Raw genomic sequence first — 19006 nt, 5'->3', positions numbered from 1 at the left:
ATCAACCTATCTCTATTTCTTATAATAACATGTATAGAAAGGGTTCAAGACTATGCAGTTAGTCTCTTCACTCAAGCTAAGCAGCCAGGCCAAGTCCATGGTGGAAGTTACCATGTTTTAAACCGGGCCATCCACCAACATCACTCCTCAGTAAGCTAGTCCTTATATTCTAATGGCTTTGTTGAATGGCTCCATGAAATTAAATGGCAGATATCCTAATTAAGGATGCTGTTATGTGTGTCTTTTATTTATGGGTGAATGTTACAGATTTGCAGCTGCCTTGACAGATTGCCATCTGTCGTGGATGCGCTAGTTGAGATTTCTGTGTTGCAGGGGGTTGGACTAGATGACCCTTTGGGTCCCTTCCAGATCTACAGTTCTATGATTGTATTCAATGAATACAGCTATGGATCTCGGAACAGTTTGCTTTGAGTCAAGAACTGTTTAGGGAAGCTTTTAATGTTTGATGGATTTCTGTATTTTAGAATTTCTGTTTTGTTGGAAGCCGCCCAGAGTGGCTGGGGGAACCCGGCCAGATGGGCGGGGTATAAATAATAAATTATTATTATTATTATTATTATTATTATTATTATTATTATTATTATTATTATTATTATTGATGTGCACTAATAGGTCAGTTGGATTTATAATGGGGACCAGACAGACAATAGCAAGTTCAGTGGTACCTCGACATCCGAATGACTCGACTTCCGAAGGTTTCGACTTCTGAAGTTGACAAACCCGGAAGTCTTCGCGCATGCGCAAAATGGGCGCTTCAACAACCGAAGACTTTGACTTACAAAGAGCACCGCAGAATGGATTGTCTTCGTAAGTCGAGGTACCATTGTAGGTAGAAACATTCACAGAGAACCAATGGCAATTAAGCCACTTTTCCCCACTCCATCAAGACCAATCTTTAACAAATGTTTTCAGTGGGAAATATGTAAAAATATGCTTCTGTTTAAAAGCAAACGAAAATGTAAAATATCATCTTAAGAAAACAAAGTATATTACTGCAAGGAAGATAACAAATCAGAACATTCTGCCTTGCAAAAAATGGCTATATGCTTTTCTGAGTAAATGAACAAGGTCTCATCATAAATAACAGGGAAAGTTTCACAAATCTTTCCCACAACTGTGCACTGTGACAAAGTTCTTAATGGCTGTGTATTGTGGCTCATGGCCATCATGGCAAATGGAAAGACATCTGCTATTCAAACAAGATCAAGTCAGGAAAGCCTTTGATATTTTCATGAGTATCTCTCTCAGTTTTTACCCTTTACTTTCTTCTGTCAGTGTCAAACATAATGGGAAGGACATTGTTAAGAAATGGAGCAGGTTTTGATTTACCCTCACAAAAGCCACAAAACACAGGTCTGCAGCTTTCCTCTCCATTCCTGAACTCATTTCATGGCACCTGTAGGTATTAAGGAGGCCTGAAAAGACTTGTGTGATCTTATTGACCATATGTGCTATAATCCTACTTAAACACAAAAGCTGTGTAAAATAATCCAGCAAAAGACAGGAATGACAGAGTTAAGACTTCTTATTCTATCTCTAACTGTTTCACACATTTAGGGACTGCACTATTGCTTCTGGGAAGGCTAGCCTAATTTTATGATATCTAAAGTTAGGCCACCCACACTTCAGACATTACCAGACACATAAAAGCATAAGTATATCTGTTCAAGCCTCCTGTGAACTGTCTGAAGCAGCGAGTTACATCCCCAAACCACTTTGGATGCAGAATGACCAAGAAAAGGTAGTTTAGTCCACATGCAAAAGATAAAGGGACCCCTGACCAGTTGTGGACGACTCTGGGGTTGCGGTGCTCATCTCACTTTACTGGCTGAGGGAGCCAGTGTACAGCTTCCGGGTCATGTGGCCAGCATGACTAAGCCGCTTCTGGCAAAGCAGAACAATGCATTTACCTTCCCGCCAGAGCGGTACCTATTTATCTACTTGTACTTTGACATACTTTCAAACTGCTAGGTTGGCAGGAGCAGGGACCGAGCTACAGGAGCTCACCCTGTCGAAAAAGTGAGTCCAAATGCAAGATTTGCCAGGATGAATGGCATTATAAATAGGTGGCTGCACTTCTAGAATATTCTTTTATGAGCCAGTCTACACCTGGAGGAGATTAGAGTGGGATACGACTTCTGCTTAGATCGCCATAAAATATGGCTGAAAATACCATCTCTCCGGCCCCCATGGGGTAATTTACGAGGCTGTAAAGGGGAGTATGCAGCCTCCCAAAGTTTTCCTGGGGTACGGGAAAATGCAGTCTCATCCGCAGTTGCCCACTACCAGGTTCAACTTCGGAAGGAGGGAGTGGCTGGGGGCACTGGCTGGAAAGCCCCTGAGGGAGTCTATATCCCCCAGATGCCGTCTCTACAAGTGAAAACAGGCTCCATGACAAGAGAAAGATAGGATATAAGTCAATAGGATATAAGTCATGCTAAGCTCAGCCACTGGGAAAATAAAAGATAACAGAGGAATGTAACCAAGAAGAAATGGTATGTCACAGAACTGAAGGCGGGAGCGATAACTTTATAATTTTGCTTTACTGTGTTTTACAATTCACTTAACAAAACTGCTGCCTGAAGAACCGTAAACAACATTTATAAAGCAAGCAAGATCGGAAAGTGGGAAATTTACTGAATTAATATGGTTTTTTAAACTATAGAAACTGTGAATTGAAAATATAAATAATCAAAGTATATACTCTTGGATTTGCTTAGAATGTGGTTAAAGATTCCTCAAAATATGGGCATCAAAGAGAAGCAATCTCATTAGCATCTGGAAACCTGTCAAGAAACTTTTCAGTTATGACGCAGCTATAATTTAGATTCCGCCATACTGGAGACAAAGCTGGCTACGATATTAGTCAAAGGGGAAGAGAGCCATAAATAAGACATTAGATGTGTGTTTATAGATCTGATCTGGCAAATCTCCCCTGAAGAGGCTATACTGAGTAGCGATCTGGAGCGATCTGGAGAAAACATCACAGAGGATTAAAGATTTGATGTATGGGGACTGCTCAAAGATGGCTGCTGCTGGCTGTGAGATAGTGCTAATTTATAGAGGAATCATAGGCATAAATTCACACATAAATATATATGGTTTGCTCAAACCTGCTTGCTCGAAAAACTCAGGGGCTTGAAAGAAGATAGAAGGATTTTAATAGACTATTGGATAAGATCTGGATTTTATTGATTAGAAAGCAGTGACTATAAGAGGACTAGGCTTTCTGAGTCTGAAGCATGGGAATTCAAATTTAAATTTGTATAATTTGGCAGAAGATTTGGATTAATTCTTTAATTGATATTTGTATAATTTGAAAATGGATTAGATATATAAATTGGAAATCTAATAAAAATGTTTATTAAAAGAGAGAGAGAGAGATTAGAGTGGATACTGAACTGGTCCATTAAACGGTGTTTCCGTGCACTGCTCTGGTTTGTCAGAAGTAATAATAATAATAATTTATAATAATTTATTATTTATACCCCGCTCATCTGGCTGGGTCTCCCCAGCCACTCTGAGTGGCTTCCAACATAAAAATAGAACACAGTAATCTATTAAACATTAAAAGCCTCCCTGAACAAGGCTGCCTTCAGATGTCTTCTAAAAGTCTGGTAGTTGTTTTCCTCTTTGACATCTGTTGGGAGGGCATTCCACAGGGCAGGCGCCACCACCGAGAATGCCCTCTGCCTAGTTCCCTGCAACTTGGCTTCTCTCAACGAGGGAACCTCCAGAAGGCCCTCGGTGCTGGACCTCAGTGTCCGGGCAGAATGATGGTGGTGAAGACTGGACCGAGGTATACTGGACCGAGGCCATTTAGGGCTTTAAAGGTCAGCACAAACACGTTGAATTGTGCTCGGAAACATACTGGGAGCCAATGTAGATCTTTCTGGTTTGCCAGAAGCAGCTTAGTCATGCTGGCCACATGATCTGGAAGCTGTACACCGGCTCCCTCGGCCAATAACACGATATGAGCACCGCAACCCCAGAGTCGGTCACCTTTACCTTTTTACTGAAATGGTAGGATTCTGGACTATTCCAGAAAATGGATACAGGTATATGTACCTTGTTTTCACATGCCTTCCTGAATGTATGTTAAACCATCTCTCAGTTATGCTGGTTTTATAATGCAGGGATATTTTTTACTAAGGAAAAGGATAATGTAGCCCCGAGGAAGTGTGCATTACTATTCTTCCCCCACCTTTTAGTCTTTGGGCAGTTCTTTCTTCTGAATTTTCATAGGATATTTACCTTCACATTCATTTTTTGTTAATTCTGTTCTTTGCAGATAGCAAGTGGGTCATACTGCTTATTCACTGTCAAAAGGCATCATATTTTCCTCCTGCTATGCTATTCCTGCTTTTCTCCACAATAATACTGTCTATTTACAAATGTATGTCTTCTTCATAGTTGCCCCATATTGATATCCAGTCTGCTAATACAAATAAGTTTCAGGTGAGCCTGAAGATGTTTCCTTGCCAGAGCTACAACCTTGAGCAGAAATAGGCTCAACTAATCCCACTCTTCTTCTGCTGCTGTCATTGCGTAGTCTTCCTCTGACAGAATCCACACACACAAAACTCCTTGTCTGCTAACCAGCACTTGCCCATATATGAACTTTTCCTTGCCCCTTCCAGTCAGAGGCAGAGCTAGCTGCTCTGGCACCTGGAGCTGCGCACATGCTGTGCACCCGGGGGTGGGGGCCAGTGTCCCAGGGGGCGGGGCAGTGATGTCACCCCCCCCAGGGATGACACCCAGAGCACACCCACTGCACCCCCTTCCTCCGCCAGTGCTTCCATTCCCACCCTGGCCAATCACAATGGGGAACTGAACATTTTAAACCTGTGCCCACTGCTTTAAAAAGTGATCTTCACTTAAACAAAATGAAGTGGCAGAGTCTAGGAACGACTATGCCATATGATTCTGCTGTGTATGTAGAAGAGTTCTAATACAGATCTTAAAAAAAAAATCATTAAGCAAAATGAAAAGAAATGCTTTCAAGGATGAAGCCTGTCACCACAAGTAGTGGGCCAACACTTGCTCGAAAATCAAGAAACTGCAGTGCATAGGGTCAGAACTGTTGCCTTCTCAGCACAGAGAGAATAAGATTTGTGGGGCTTTGAAATCCATTTCTAATAATTTTACGCTTTAAAATCCCTGGATAGCTTGATAATGGAGAATATGGTGGACATTAGGGATATTGTAAGGAGTCAAATATGGACATTTAGAGGGAGAAGACACCTTCATAGAATCATAGAGTTGGAAGAGACCACAAGGGCCCATCCAGTCCAACCCTCTGCCAAGCAGGAAACACCATCAAAGCATTCCTGACATACTGTATGGCCGTCAAGCCTCCACTTAAAGACCTCCAAAGAAGGAGACTCCACCACACTCATTGGCAGCAAATTCCACTCTCGAACAGCTCTTACTGTCAGGAGGTTCTTCCTAATGTTTAGGTGGAATCTTCTTTCTTGTAGCTTGAATCCATTGCTCCGTGTCCGCTTCTCTGGAGCAGCAGAAAACAACCTTTCTCCCTCCTCCATATGACATCCTTTTACATATTTGATATATTCAGTTGTCCCCACCACTTTCCCAGCTACTGCAAGTAAGTTCCTGGGCCCCTGGGAGTGCAGGGCAGACAGGCAGCAGGGGTGATGGAGGCAGGTGCCCTATGGGTGCATTTAAGCTTTTAGTGAACATTAGAAGCAGGTACTTGCACAAGGCTCAAGCTTTTATTCAGTCCCTAAATTGAGTGCTCATAAAAATTCAACGTATTAGGGGTTTGTGCATCTCTACTGAGGAAGCATAATCACAGCAGTCTCATCTCTATATATTCAGAAATGTGTAGTACAGAGCCTTCCTGGGATTACCCCACTTTGGACTGTAAGTGAGATACTGGATGTTTAAATTATTCTTCATGGGGTGGGGTGGGGAGGGGAAAACACTGCATGTTCTTATTTTACCAAGGGAATTTCCATCACATAAATCTGTAGAGCAGCAAAACTAGCATAGGAGAAGACTAAACTACTTCTTTTAAACATTCCGAACCTCCTTTCATGCAGAAAGACAGCATACCTGTGCATGCACAAAGTCCTTTGTACAGATAGTGTACACATTGCTGGCTGAAAACACAGTCAGGTCGTTATTTTTCTTGATTCAGACTGAAGCTGGAAAGACCTCAAAATGCAGTGTTTCATAAGAAATGGCAGGATAGATGTGAGTTGTGGTTAATGTCGTATGCACACCACTTTCGAAACCAGCAGTGGGAGCTCATTGGTGAAGAATAAATGAGAACACACACCGCCTCAGAGTAGTTGGTGCACAGCTAGAAAGACTGACAACCTGACTCAAAATTGGGCAGCAACATCCTATATACAGTTTTGTTTTAGTGAAAAGCTTTCAAGGCAGGCTGGAATATGAACTTTTCAATTAAATCCTTCCAAATGAGATTAGACGGTATAAAATTTATAGTGTTGCCATTAAAAATATCAGCCTGCATGCAGAAAGGTTAACCCTAATCCCACAATTCAAAAAAAGAAAAAGAAAATGGGGGCTTTTGCTCCCAGCTTCTTCCTAATTTCAGGACTTAGATGGACCTTTCAAAAGCTGACAATAATCCTATATAACCCCTTTGTAGAATATTAGAAAGAATCCAAACACTGTATTCAAGAATGAAAAGATAAACGTTGCAATTACAGTTTAATCTCTCTAGCTACAGAACTCCTATTTGCTTACTTCCTCGCCCAGTATCATTGTCCTTAGCGCTGCCTTCCCCTCCACAGTCACACTAATGATAAATGCAAAATGTTATGCAGATGGTTTTAAAAGGCTTAGGCCTTTCAAGACTTTCATGAAAGATCTAGGAGAGGAAATGGCTGGCAGACGCTGTTTGTGGCTCCTTAAAGAGTCCTTGAAGAAAATGTAATGCAAATTTTATGCCATTTTTTCATATTGCATACTGTGCCCACAATAAGTGAACAAATTATTGATTTTCAATAGGGAAATTATATCAAACACTTATTTCATGCTTTCTGGGTCAGCGTTAGCCAGCAATAAGCTTGTCAGGATGACATTTATTTAAATCCAGTAACCTCTGTTATGTCAGAGGAGGAGATGCTGAGTTTGCACGATGAATCAAAGCTGTCTGCTTTAATGTAGATATCCTAGCACATTTCCTTAAAATCAATTTTAAGAGCAATGGAACACCCTCAAAGCACATGAAGCACATGAAGCATTGTTATTGTGTGAAAATGGACCATTCATTTGGCAGGCTTTGAAAAAAAACAATTGTGTAGTGTCTTGCTTCTATAAGGTAGGCCAGAGTATTACAGTTTAAATTGATAACTTTTGCTGTCCATTCCAGGAAAGGTGCTATTTGGGGATTGTTTGGTGGAATGTGTCCCCATGATTTCGGTGGTGGTAATAGCCGCACATACAAAACTGGCCTATCATGGAGATGACTAAGGTGGCTTCTTCCTTTCACCCGGTTTTCTGTGTACAGGGAGCGGTTTTGTTTTTGCATATGATGGAGTTTCAGTGATTTCATCTCCTTCCTCTAGTGGTCTAGTGCAGGGAAAGTGCGATGACCTTATCTGCTGTGTATAAAGTAGGCTTCAGAGAGAGTTGAAGGAGCCAATCCGCCTGCCCTGCCTGCCCTCTTCAATTCCCTCTCCTTGTACATCTATCTTGAAATGGAGATCTGTGGGCAGGTTTCATCTTGAGCATTTAATTCTGCAATGTGTGTAGCCCTTTAGGTGCTTTAACAATTAATCATCAGAAGATAGGGGAGAATGAGAAGTGAGAAAGCGCTTTATATCATCTAATATAAAGCGGATTGTGGTAGGGCTGTTAAGAAATTTAGCTTAGGGTTTGGTTTGTGTAAGGCCACAGCTCATGCTGAGTAATGGGGGGCGTGTGTATGCAAATTCCTTGGATCTGATTGGTTGTTGGGGCCTCTCTTAAAGCTGCGTCCACCATTTTCTGGTCACATTTTTGCCTGGCGTTTGAACTGTGTGTTTCTATCGGTTCCTGTCTGGCAAGAGAGCGTTCCTGGATTCCTGGAGTCTGGTTGTATCTGGCTTATTTAATTTGCTGATTTATTCAGCTTATTGCTTGCTTTTGATTTTTAGCTTTCATTTACTGCCTTATTTAGCTCCGTTTTGATTCTCCCCCTCCCCTCCCTCCCCACTCCCTTCCCCTACGGCTCGGCCTCGGCTGGGGGCGTTGGGAGTCCCCCCCCCCCGCACAGGCATCCCACTTTATTTAAAGGGCGCACCCCCCTTTAGATTCCTTTAAATTCTTTAAATCCCCCCCCCGCTTGCCTTGGCTAGCCTGCTGTGGCTCTTGGTGGGCAAGGGGGCCTTGGTACCCTGAGGGAGCCTTGGCTCCTGGCTCCTTGCCTGGCCGTTTTCCTGCTGGGGCTGGGCTGGGCTGGGCTGGAGCCACGTGGGTGGTTAATAGGGCTGTTGCCGGCTGAGGAGCATTGAGGCTGCTTGCGCTCTGCTGGGGGCCTCTAATTTGGCTTATTGGGGGCTGTGGCGTTTGCCGCCCCCCCTGGGGTGCCTGCGGGGTGGGGGTGCATCATTGGGAGGGCGCCAGGCCGTTATTGTGCCTGGTTTGCACGTTGCGTCCGCCATTTTAATGCTTGCAACCCCCTTTGCTATTAAGCAGAGAGCTGCTGCTTGTGCATTGGGGGGAGCGGTTTGAGGGGGGTTGCTGGGTCTTTAGGACCTTGGGAGGGGGTCCCCTCACTTGATTCACCTGGGGGGCCTCTAGTTTTTGTGTCCTGTATAGCGTTTGTTTTCTGTTTGCATCTGTTTTAGCTGAGGAAAAATTTTTTCCTGGCTGCAGTTTATTTCGAGGCTTGAGTGCTTGCAGCCAGTTTCTGGGCGTTTGGCGCCATCTACTGGCCACGAGTTGTTACTACACCTACAAATTTAATTGCCTTTTCCCTCAGCCTATATTGAAGTCCCTTGAACAGGCTTTGACTTTATTGTGTTGCCTGACTAGCTTATTGGGTCATTTTAACTTATTGGTTTCCTTTAATTACTTGATTTAATTTATATCCTTTTATTCAGGAATCTTAATTGATTCAATTGGATTATAATTGGCTTTGACCTGCGTGGGCTTGCTTTGGTTAAGTGAAAGGAAAAAACTTTTACTCCTTGCCTTTAATTGGAGGCCTGAGTACTGCAGCCTACTTTAGGTTCTCTATGCCATCGGCTGGCCTCAAGGGGGTTATCGCACCTTGTTAGTTTTGATACTGTTCCTTCCCAATAGATAGGGAATACATTGCTTGGCCTGCGTTTTGGGTTTCTTGCATTGTTTAATTGGCTTAATTGATGTCCATTGTTTAATTCAATTTAATTTTAATTCACGTTAATTTAGTTTTCACGTATTCTGGTTAAGGATTCTATTTGGTTGCGTGGGTGGGAGTTTGGCTTTGGCCTGCGCATTTCCCTCTCCCTCCCTTTTAGGGGGGGGGCCGGGGCGTGTGCCGGGGTCCGGCCTACACCAGCCTGCAATACAAGTCTAACTGATTTCCCTGGGGCCTTTCAGAGGCCTGGGTGTCCCCAAATATTTTGCAGTTAGTTTTGCAGATTGGTTGGGAAGGCTCCAATATTTGAGGGGTGGGGTGACGCCGCCTAGTGGTTAAAGTGGTAATACGCACCCCTGTGTGATTCCACGTGTGTTTGCTTGTTATTCCAAGTAGTTAATAGTTCAGGATGGCGGCCCACCCATCCACTTCAGGGAAATCTAAGAGGGTCATTAAGGGCGCTTCGCAGAAGCTGCGTTCGCCAGCCTCGCAGGCAGCGGGTCGCGTGGAAGCATTCATCGCTAGCATTGCTGGTGACCCACAGGCCCTGGCCCAGCTTGGATCTGGGCTTGATGCCTTATTACAGAACCCGGCCTCTCATCCTGCCGCCTCGACCTCTGCTGGTTTACCTCTGGAAGCAGGGCGGGAGGCGGCGACTACGGCCATGCCTCCAGACCGGCAAGGCCCAGACCCTCTTTCTGCCCCCTCTACCTCTGCAGGTGTATCCCTGGACCCTGGGCAAGCTACGGTGGCGGCGTCGCAGCCTCTGTCCCCCATGGCGACCATTCTGGAACTGCCTGAGACCACCACGTCTGGGCCAGCTGACTCGTCGGATGACGACTTCGTGGGGCCTTCTGGTGTTCTGATGCCGAATGCCTCTTCCACTCCTATGGTGGTGCCGGCGCCCCCTCCCGTCAAACGACGAAGTGAGGGGAAGCAGCCTCGGCGCACCAGGAGGGCGAGGCAGGCTAAGGGCAGAGTAAGTGGGCAAGGGCAGGGGGGGCGGACGGGGGCCTCCTCTAATGTTGTTGTTTCGCCCGTTGCTCCATCCCAGACTCTTGCCGTCGCCTCGCGGCGCGAGGGGCTTTCGTCGGCATCCGGCGAGGAAGCCCTCCCAGTGCCGGCTAGAGCGTCGAGTGGCGGAAAACGTCGTCACAAAAGTCGTTCCAGGAGGCGGGCAAAGAGGCGCAAGGACGATACCTCGGCTTCGACCACCTCAGGTTCGTCCTCTAGCTCCGAGGGTTCTGATCACTCTATGGGGTTGTACTGGGCTTACGGGGAAGTGGATTCTGGCCTTCCTCGTTGGGCCTGGGCTCGTCGAGCGAATTCGCATCGTGCTCGTTATGGAGCTGTTCAAGAATGTCTCGACGGAGAGTTGGTCCCGGAAACCACGGTTTCCACCAACAGTACTAGGGATATTATTCCGGGCAGTCACTTGTCCTCTAAATTGAGGTCTAGGATATTGGATGGTAAATATGTAGACATTTTTGATTTAGCTCCACCAGAGGAGGTGGTCCCTGAGCAAGGAAACGCCCTCGTTGGTACTAAGAAGAAAGGCAGGGGGAGAAAGGTGGAGCGGACTTTCGAGCGTTGGCTCGATTGTTATCAAGTTTTTTCCGGGGTAGTAGTAGCGGCATATCCCCGCAGGGCTCTACACCTTATCGTGTACCAGTCCATCGTAAGGTCAGCATATAACATGGCAGGGGAAGCGGCCGCAATTGCTTATGATGAAAGATTTCGCAGGCGGGCGTCAAAAATTGACACCGCCCGCTTTGACAGGAAAGACTTGGACCTTTGGACCACGTATGTGGCTCCGTCGGTTTCACGGAAACCCGCCGAGCAGCAAAGGGCTAAGACCCAGCCTTTTAAGGCGGCACCTAAATTGCGCTGCTGGGATTTCAATAAAGGACTGTGTCAGCGCCCGCGGTGTATTTATGCGCACACTTGTGACCGGTGTGGCGGTAGCCACCCGGCTGTTAACTGCTATGCGGGCCGGCGGCCCTTTCGTGGGGGTCGGGGAGGATTCAGGCAGGCGCCAAGGGGTTCCGCCCCTGCCCTCCCCGCTCCCCCCGCAGCTTCCACATCAAAGTGAATTGCTTCAGTTAGCTTTTTCTCCCATTAAGTTACCGGCCCTTAAACATTGGTTAGCCTCCTATCCCAATATTGAGGCGGCTGCATATCTTCGGGATGGTTTCTCCTTCGGGTTCCGGATTCCGATAGCTTCGGTTCCCCTGGCTAGGAATCCTAGGAACCAGAAGTCGGTGAGAGAGATGCACGAGGTCGCAAGGCGGAAGGTTAATAAAGAAATAGCCCTCCAGCGCATGGCTGGTCCTTTTGCGTCTCCGCCTTTTCCCAATCTGCACCTCTCTCCCTTGGGAATCGTCCCCAAGAAGGCTCCGGGTGAGTTTCGGCTCATTCATAATTTGTCTCACCCTAGGGACACGTCCGTGAACGACGTGATCCCTCCGGAGCTTTGTACGGTCAAATACGCTTCTCTCGACCAGGCAATTAAAATGATCAGAAAGTTTGGGCCGGGGGCCTTGTTGGCAAAATGTGATATCGAATCGGCTTTCCGATTATTACCAATTCATCCGCATGATTTTTGGTTGCTGGGCTTTCAGTTTGAAGGCGCCTATTATTTTGATAAGGCCATGCCAATGGGCTGCTCCGTAGCCTGTGCGGCCTTCGAGTGCTTTAGTACGTTTTTGGAATGGGCCCTTCGCACGAAGACCGGATTAACGGGGGTCACTCATTATTTGGATGATTTTTTAATGGTTTCTGCGGCCGATACGGGTGACTGCGTCACCCTGCTACAGGCCTTTAACGACCTTACCAATGAGCTGGGCGTGCCCCTCGCAGCGGATAAGACTGAAGGCCCAGCTACCAGGCTCACGTACCTGGGTATCCTTCTGGATACCGTTAATCAGACTTCCAGCTTACCTATGGAGAAGATCACCACGCTTCGACGGGTGATAGAGGAAATGCTGGTGCCGGAAAAAGTGACGCTTCGCCAGCTGCAATCGTTGCTGGGTCACTTTAATTTTGCCTGTAAAGTTGTGTCACCCGGTCGCCCCTTTTGTGCGCGTTTGAACAAACGCACCATTGGCCTGCGTCAGCCTCATCACCGGGTGCGCTTATCGCAGGGTGAGAAGGCTGACATGAGGATGTGGCTGGTATTCCTGGAGGAATACAATGGGGTATCCTTGTGGCAGGATGTTTTAAACCTGCACAACGATTTCCAAGTGCACTCCGATGCGGCGGGTTCCCTGGGATTTGGTTTGTTTTGGAATGGCAGGTGGTGCGCACAAAGATGGCCCCCTGCTTGGCGGGACACTGAAATCACGCGGGATTTAACTTTTCTTGAGTTCTTTCCTATAGCAGTTGCAGTCCATATTTGGGTTGACGACTTCAAGGACCGCCGCGTATGCTTTTGGTCAGATAACCAGGCTGTGGTGACTGTCCTTGCGAAACAATCTTCTAAGTCAACTCGGGTATCGGCTCTGCTGCGGGCATTCGTGCTGCAGTGCCTGCGTTTTAACATTATTTTCTCTGCGCGTTTTGTCCCGGGCGTGGCCAACGATATAGCTGACGCTTTGTCACGATTTCAGATGGAGCGCTTCAGGTCCCTGGTTCCAGACGCACAACATCAGCCGGAGATTTTCCCGGATCGTCTTTGGAACCTTGGCAGCTGCTAGTCTTGCAGGGAGTAGCTGCTTCTGTTTCCCCCTCTACCCTGCGGGCTTATCAAAAAGCTTGGACTGACTTTTTAACTTTTCGCAGTCAGTCGCTCGCGGTGGAGGGAGCGGCCCGCCCCTCTTCTTCCCAGGTGCTTCAATATTTGGCACACCTGTTTCACCTGGGAAGGGCTGCCAGGACCATAAAGCTCCAGTCTGCGGCCATTTCATTTTTCTCGAAATTGTTTTTTAATAGGGACCCTTGCGCCAAATTTGTGGTGCGTAAGGCCATGGAGGGATGGGGTAGGCTTTGTCCTCCCCGTTCCCCTACCAGGAACCCGATTTCTTTTGATCTTCTCACTAAAATGAGATTGAAGCTTAGGGTGGTGTGTTGGTCTAAATATGAGGCCCGTTTGTTTTCGGCCGCCTTCTCAGTGGCCTTTTTTGGCGCTTTGAGAATTGGTGAAATTGTAGGGGGTCAGATGCGTCAGGGGGTGCCAGGGGGTTTGCTACTCCAGGACATACGTCTGTCACCAACGGAATTGTTAATCACGATTCGGAGTTCCAAGACCGACCAGGCTGGTAAAGGAGCAGTAATGCGACTGCCTGCTACGGGGCAGACGGGCCCCTGCCCGGTTAAGGACGTAGCCAAATTCTTGGCGGAAAGGCCAGCTGGGGAGGGCCCCTTGTTTGTGCATCAGGATGGTAACCCGATGACTAGGCTGCAATTTACTAGAGTTATGAGGAAGGTGATAGCGGCATGCGGTTGCGTGGCCGCTAATTACGCTCCTCATTCCTTTCGCATTGGGGCCGCCACTACGGCGGCCCACTGGGGTCTTTCGGTTGATGCTATTAAGGATTTGGGCAGGTGGAAATCTGCAGCGTATAGATCTTATGTTCGGAAGCGCTCCTAACTTTGTCGTTTGTTTTCCAATGTTTTCCCAGGGCTCGCGGACGTGCACATATGGATGGTGGGACATTCCATAGTCCATTGGGCAGGCCTTCGCGCTGGCCAAACGCCATTGGGTCCTCGACTTGGCCTTCCATCCAACATCCAAGTGACCTGGATGGGCAAGAGGGGCATGCGCTGGGGGGAGCTTCTCCCTTTGCTGCGGCGCAAAGCCCTCTTGCTCGGGTGCCCGTCCGCCCTGGTGATCCAGCTGGGAGAAAATGACATCCCCGCTGTGGACCCGTTATCTCTTCGCCTGGCTATCCTACGAGATTTGTTGGAGATAAGGACTTGGTTCCCTGATACCGTCGTTTTTTGGTCCCAAATGTTGCAGAGGATGCAATGGCGGGGTGATATTCCTCCTCTGGCTGGGGAAAGAGCTAGGAAGAGGGTTAACAGCGCAGCATCCAAACGGGTGTACGAAATCGGGGGGAGTTTGATTCGTCATCCCGAAATTAATGTTAGAGCCCCGCTTTTATATCGGGATGATGGGGTTCACTTATCCCCTGATGGGTATGATATTTGGCTGCGTGATGTGTCTGAGGGTTTAAAAAGTTGGTTAGGTCTCTGAGTGTTGGCGGCAAGCCAGGGCTGGCTTGATTGGCGGTTAGGCTTTTGGTTGGTTAATCGGTTGGTAGAGGGGGTGGCACACGGATGCCTACCCTCACCTCCGTTTGCTCCATATAGAAGTATTCCGTTAAAGGAATCTCAGGGCTTACACTCTTGTCCTTACCATCCCGCCATTGGCGGGAATGGTGGGCCCAATTTTAAGAGCAAGAGCCTTGAGGAACATTCTTGGTGAAGGTGAGGAGGGAATGACTGGGCGCAGCCACCTCCTCACTCCCAGGTATGTTTACTTGACTTCCATGCGGAAGTCGGAGCAGGAACTGTCCAAGCGGACAGTGGTGAGTCCTGTCCTATGGTGACAGCTGATGTGAGTCCTGCCACGTGGGCAGATGAGGTGAGTCCTGTCCAATGGTGACAGCTGATGTGAGTCCTGCCACGTGGGGCAGATGAGGTGAGTCCTGTCCTAAGGGGACAGCTGATTGAGTCCTGTCCTGGATGGACAGATGGGGATAGTCCTTCTTTAGGAAGGACGAGTGAATAACCAAAAGCCTAAGCCAACACTCGGATTAAAATTGTGTATTTAATAAAGTTGTGGCCCTAAATTATTTGCCAAAAACCAAACCATAATTCTGTTGTCAGTTGTGAGTTATTTAAGGTAATTTTCTGGGAAGCCTCGACACACAAAGCGCTTTATATCATCTAATATAAAGCGGATTGTGGTAGGGCTGTTAAGAAATTTAGCTTAGGGTTTGGTTTGTGTAAGGCCACAGCTCATGCTGAGTAATGGGGGGCGTGTGTATGCAAATTCCTTGGATCTGATTGGTTGTTGGGGCCTCTCTTAAAGCTGCGTCCACCATTTTCTGGTCACATTTTTGCCTGGCGTTTGAACCCCTCCCACCCGCCCTTTCTTTCTTGCAGGTTAGCACGACATTGCTATTGCCTTCGGGGCCGCCTGTATTCAGGGGTCAGTAGGAATTTTTCCAATTGGCTGATTGGCTGTGCCTCTTGGTTTTCGCCTACTGCGCTAGCAAATTGTCACAACTTGTTAGGTTGGCGGTTAGGCTTTTGGTTGGTTAATCGGTTGGTAGAGGGGGTGGCACACGGATGCCTACCCTCACCTCCGTTTGCTCCATATAGAAGTATTCCGTTAAAGGAATCTCAGGGCTTACACTCTTGTCCTTACCATCCCGCCATTGGCGGGAATGGTGGGCCCAATTTTAAGAGCAAGAGCCTTGAGGAACATTCTTGGTGAAGGTGAGGAGGGAATGACTGGGCGCAGCCACCTCCTCACTCCCAGGTATGTTTACTTGACTTCCATGCGGAAGTCGGAGCAGGAACTGTCCAAGCGGACAGTGGTGAGTCCTGTCCTATGGTGACAGCTGATGTGAGTCCTGCCACGTGGGCAGATGAGGTGAGTCCTGTCCAATGGTGACAGCTGATGTGAGTCCTGCCACGTGGGGCAGATGAGGTGAGTCCTGTCCTAAGGGGACAGCTGATTGAGTCCTGTCCTGGATGGACAGATGGGGATAGTCCTTCTTTAGGAAGGACGAGTGAATAACCAAAAGCCTAAGCCAACACTCGGATTAAAATTGTGTATTTAATAAAGTTGTGGCCCTAAATTATTTGCCAAAAACCAAACCATAATTCTGTTGTCAGTTGTGAGTTATTTAAGGTAATTTTCTGGGAAGCCTCGACACACAAAGGACATGTGAGTCACTCAGGCGTCCTGTTCCCCACATATCCTACCCTCCAATCCTGCTGACATACAAATAGCTAACTGGATTCTGAAATCTGTAATAACACTGACAATTCCCAAGAATATAAGGCCTTTGAGGATCTGACTGCAGAGCTGCAAAATCAAAGGCTATAGAATGTATTTAAAGGTAAAGGGACCCCTAACCATTAGGTCCAGTCGTGGACAACTCTGGGGTTACGCGCTCATCTCGCTCTATAGGCCGAGGGAGCCGGCGTTTGTCTGCAGACAGTTTCCGGGTCATGTGGCCAGCATGACTAAGCCGCTTCTGGTGAACCAGAGCAGCGCACGGAATCACCATTTACCTTCATGCCGGAGCGGTACCTATTTATCTACTTGCACTTTGGCATGCTTTCGAACTGCTAGGTGGGCAGGAGCTGGGACTGGACAACGGAAGCTCACCCCGTCACGGGGATTTGAACTGCCGACCTTCCGATCAGCAAGCCCTAGGCTCAGTGGTTTGGACCACAGAGCCACCCACATCCCATAGAATGCATTTAGTGCTGCTTAAATTTAGCATCAAATGGCAGGCACACTGCTGGAGTAAGGTCCACTCAGGATCAGCTGAATGGAGCTCCTGGGTCAATCCAAATCTCCCTAAAGCAGTGTGGCTAGCATTCAGCCACAAAAGCAAGGTGGGCTTGTAAATATAGCAATCAGGAGCCTTTATTGAGTGCAGCATTCCTGAGCTTATCTGCCCCAGCACTGCAGCTTGCATTTGGTGCCAAATTTCAACAGTGCCAAACGCAAGCTGCTTGGCTCTGCTTAAATTTGGCACGGAATGCAAACCATGGTTCTTCACCTGGGCTTGGATCCACCAGATGTCCCACGATGACAAAACATGGTATATAGGGGGGGGGGGTCAAAATCAGATCTAGCCCACTGGCTGAAACTGGTCCCATGCCCCTGCACTTCATGAGCCACCCCTGCATAAACAACTGCTGGACTGCAACCAGCTTGGTGCATCCCAAGGTGTACAGGCTTGAATGAATTGGAGTTGGAAGGGACCCCACCTAGCCCAACCCCTTGCAAAGCAGGAATCTCAGCTAAAGCATCCAAGGCAGATGGCCACCCAACCTCTGCTGAAAAACCTCCAAGCAAGGAGAGTCCACAATCTCCCGAGGGAGACTGTTCCACTGTCAAAAGGCTCTTACTGTCAGAAAGTTCTTCCAGATGTTTCGTCAGAATCTCCTTTCTTGTAACTTGAAGCCACTAGTTTGAATGCTACCCTCCAGAGCAGGAGAAAACAAGTTTGCTCCCTCTTCCATGTGACAGCCCTTGAGATATTTGAAGATGACTCTCATATATCTCCTCTCAGTCTCCTCTTTTCCAGGTTAAGATCCCTTATAAGGTCTGTCCGTCCCCCAAAACATTTGCACTCTAAGCTGCTGAAGAAGTTGAGAAGCAGAATCCAAGATAATGGGAATAAAGGGTGCCTGCTTTTTTAGAAAAGAAAAGAAAAGAAAAAAGTCCAGCTTTGTTTTTAAAAGTTACTTACACAGTAAATTCTAGTTTCAGAGTCTGTTATGAATTAGCCTATCTTTACTGGACTTTTTTTTTTCTCATAATGATTGAATTATCACCTGATTTTGTGTGTGAGTGTGTTCTTTGCGAAGTGTTCAATGTCATCTTCCCCTTTTGTTGAAAAGTAAATTAAGCAGCTCAAAGAAGCTTTGTGCCAATGTGTTTGCTTCTTTATTCTGTCTGGGAATATTGGGAATTCAGATCACCTTCTTTCTTTGCGACACCAAGTGTAATAGCTTTAAGAAGAGCATAAGAAGGAACAACGTGAGCAGAGGGAGAGAGAAAATGCAAATACACTGTGGCAAAGGGCCCAGGAGAGAAATAATACATGCAGGCACGATGCATTTTTCTATGTGTTTGAAGCACCATTTCAATTCCTTGGCATTTATTGGAGGGGAATAATCGGATAAAACTTTTCACCCATTTTGGTAGTCCTCTACCAAGGAAGTGATACAGAAGAGCAGACTTGCTGGAGCTGTCATTCTTGCACTGAAAGATGGCCACCACAATTGCATGATGCAGGCATGTTGTTCTGGGCTGGTGTTTTGGAGAAGAGACAGGAAGCAGGCAGCCTGCCAAAGAGGTATGCATGAGCAGGCAGCTTCAGAAGGTCCAAGCAAGAATCTCTAGCTGCAAAGGACCTGGTGGAGCCCTTCTGGGCCCTTCTGACCATCTGATGCAAACCATCTCCCTCCTACTTTGATGCCTCAGAGAGCCTGCGCTCCATTGACTGGCACCTGACACTCTTTGGGTTCCACACAGTGTCTCCACTGAGGTGCTGGAAGATCAAACAAGGGGCTCCATTACACATGACCTGGGCATTGGAAAGGTGGTTTCATGAGGTGTTGCCCTTTCCAGGTATGTTTGTCACAGAGGGGAGTCAACTTCTACAGACATGAGGATTTTGTGCATTTATGTTTTTATTTGCTTACATAATAATGAATCTGCACCCCTCCCTAAATCTATTTAAAAATACTTCACAAAAATCAAACTAAAAAAAGCAATGGTAGAAAGGGATTAAAAGTAAGCAGTGACAATCACTCAAAAGGTAGTGGAGTCTCATTTCCTGGGGGTTCTTAAGCAGAGGTTGGATGACCATCTGCCATGGATGCTTTAGCTGAGATTCCTGCATTGCAGGGGGTAGGACTAGATGAACCTCGGGGGTCCCTTCCAACTCTATGATTATTTGATTCAGTCAA

General features: G+C 47.0%; 1 protein-coding gene across 1 annotated transcript; it reads left to right on the top strand.

Moving 5' to 3' along the window:
* Nucleotides 1–8001: 8001 nt before the first annotated feature.
* Nucleotides 8002–16170, top strand: LOC118082376 (uncharacterized). The gene is made up of 2 exons (XM_035109827.3): nt 8002–10560; nt 13960–16170. The coding sequence occupies exons 1-2, from the start codon at nt 9750–9752 to the stop codon at nt 14532–14534; spliced, it is 1386 nt and encodes a 461-aa protein (XP_034965718.1). The 5' UTR covers nt 8002–9749; the 3' UTR covers nt 14535–16170.
* Nucleotides 16171–19006: the final 2836 nt, after the last annotated feature.

The sequence above is a fragment of the Zootoca vivipara genome, chromosome 4, assembly GCF_965207765.1.
Source record: "Zootoca vivipara chromosome 4, rZooViv2.hap1.1, whole genome shotgun sequence".
Lineage (NCBI taxonomy): Eukaryota > Metazoa > Chordata > Lepidosauria > Squamata > Lacertidae > Zootoca > Zootoca vivipara.
The sequence above is the reverse complement of the archived record's forward strand: the minus strand, read 5'-3'. Positions and strand labels throughout refer to the sequence as shown.

Excerpts from the sequence above, each read along its gene's own strand:
- LOC118082376 (XM_035109827.3), top strand. The coding sequence starts at position 9,750 with ATGGCGGCCCACCCATCCACTTCAGGGAAATCTAAGAGGGTCATTAAG. Across the intron at positions 10,561-13,959 it reads CTCGGCTTCGACCACCTCAG|GGCTCGCGGACGTGCACATA; the intron begins GTTCGTCCTCTA and ends ATGTTTTCCCAG.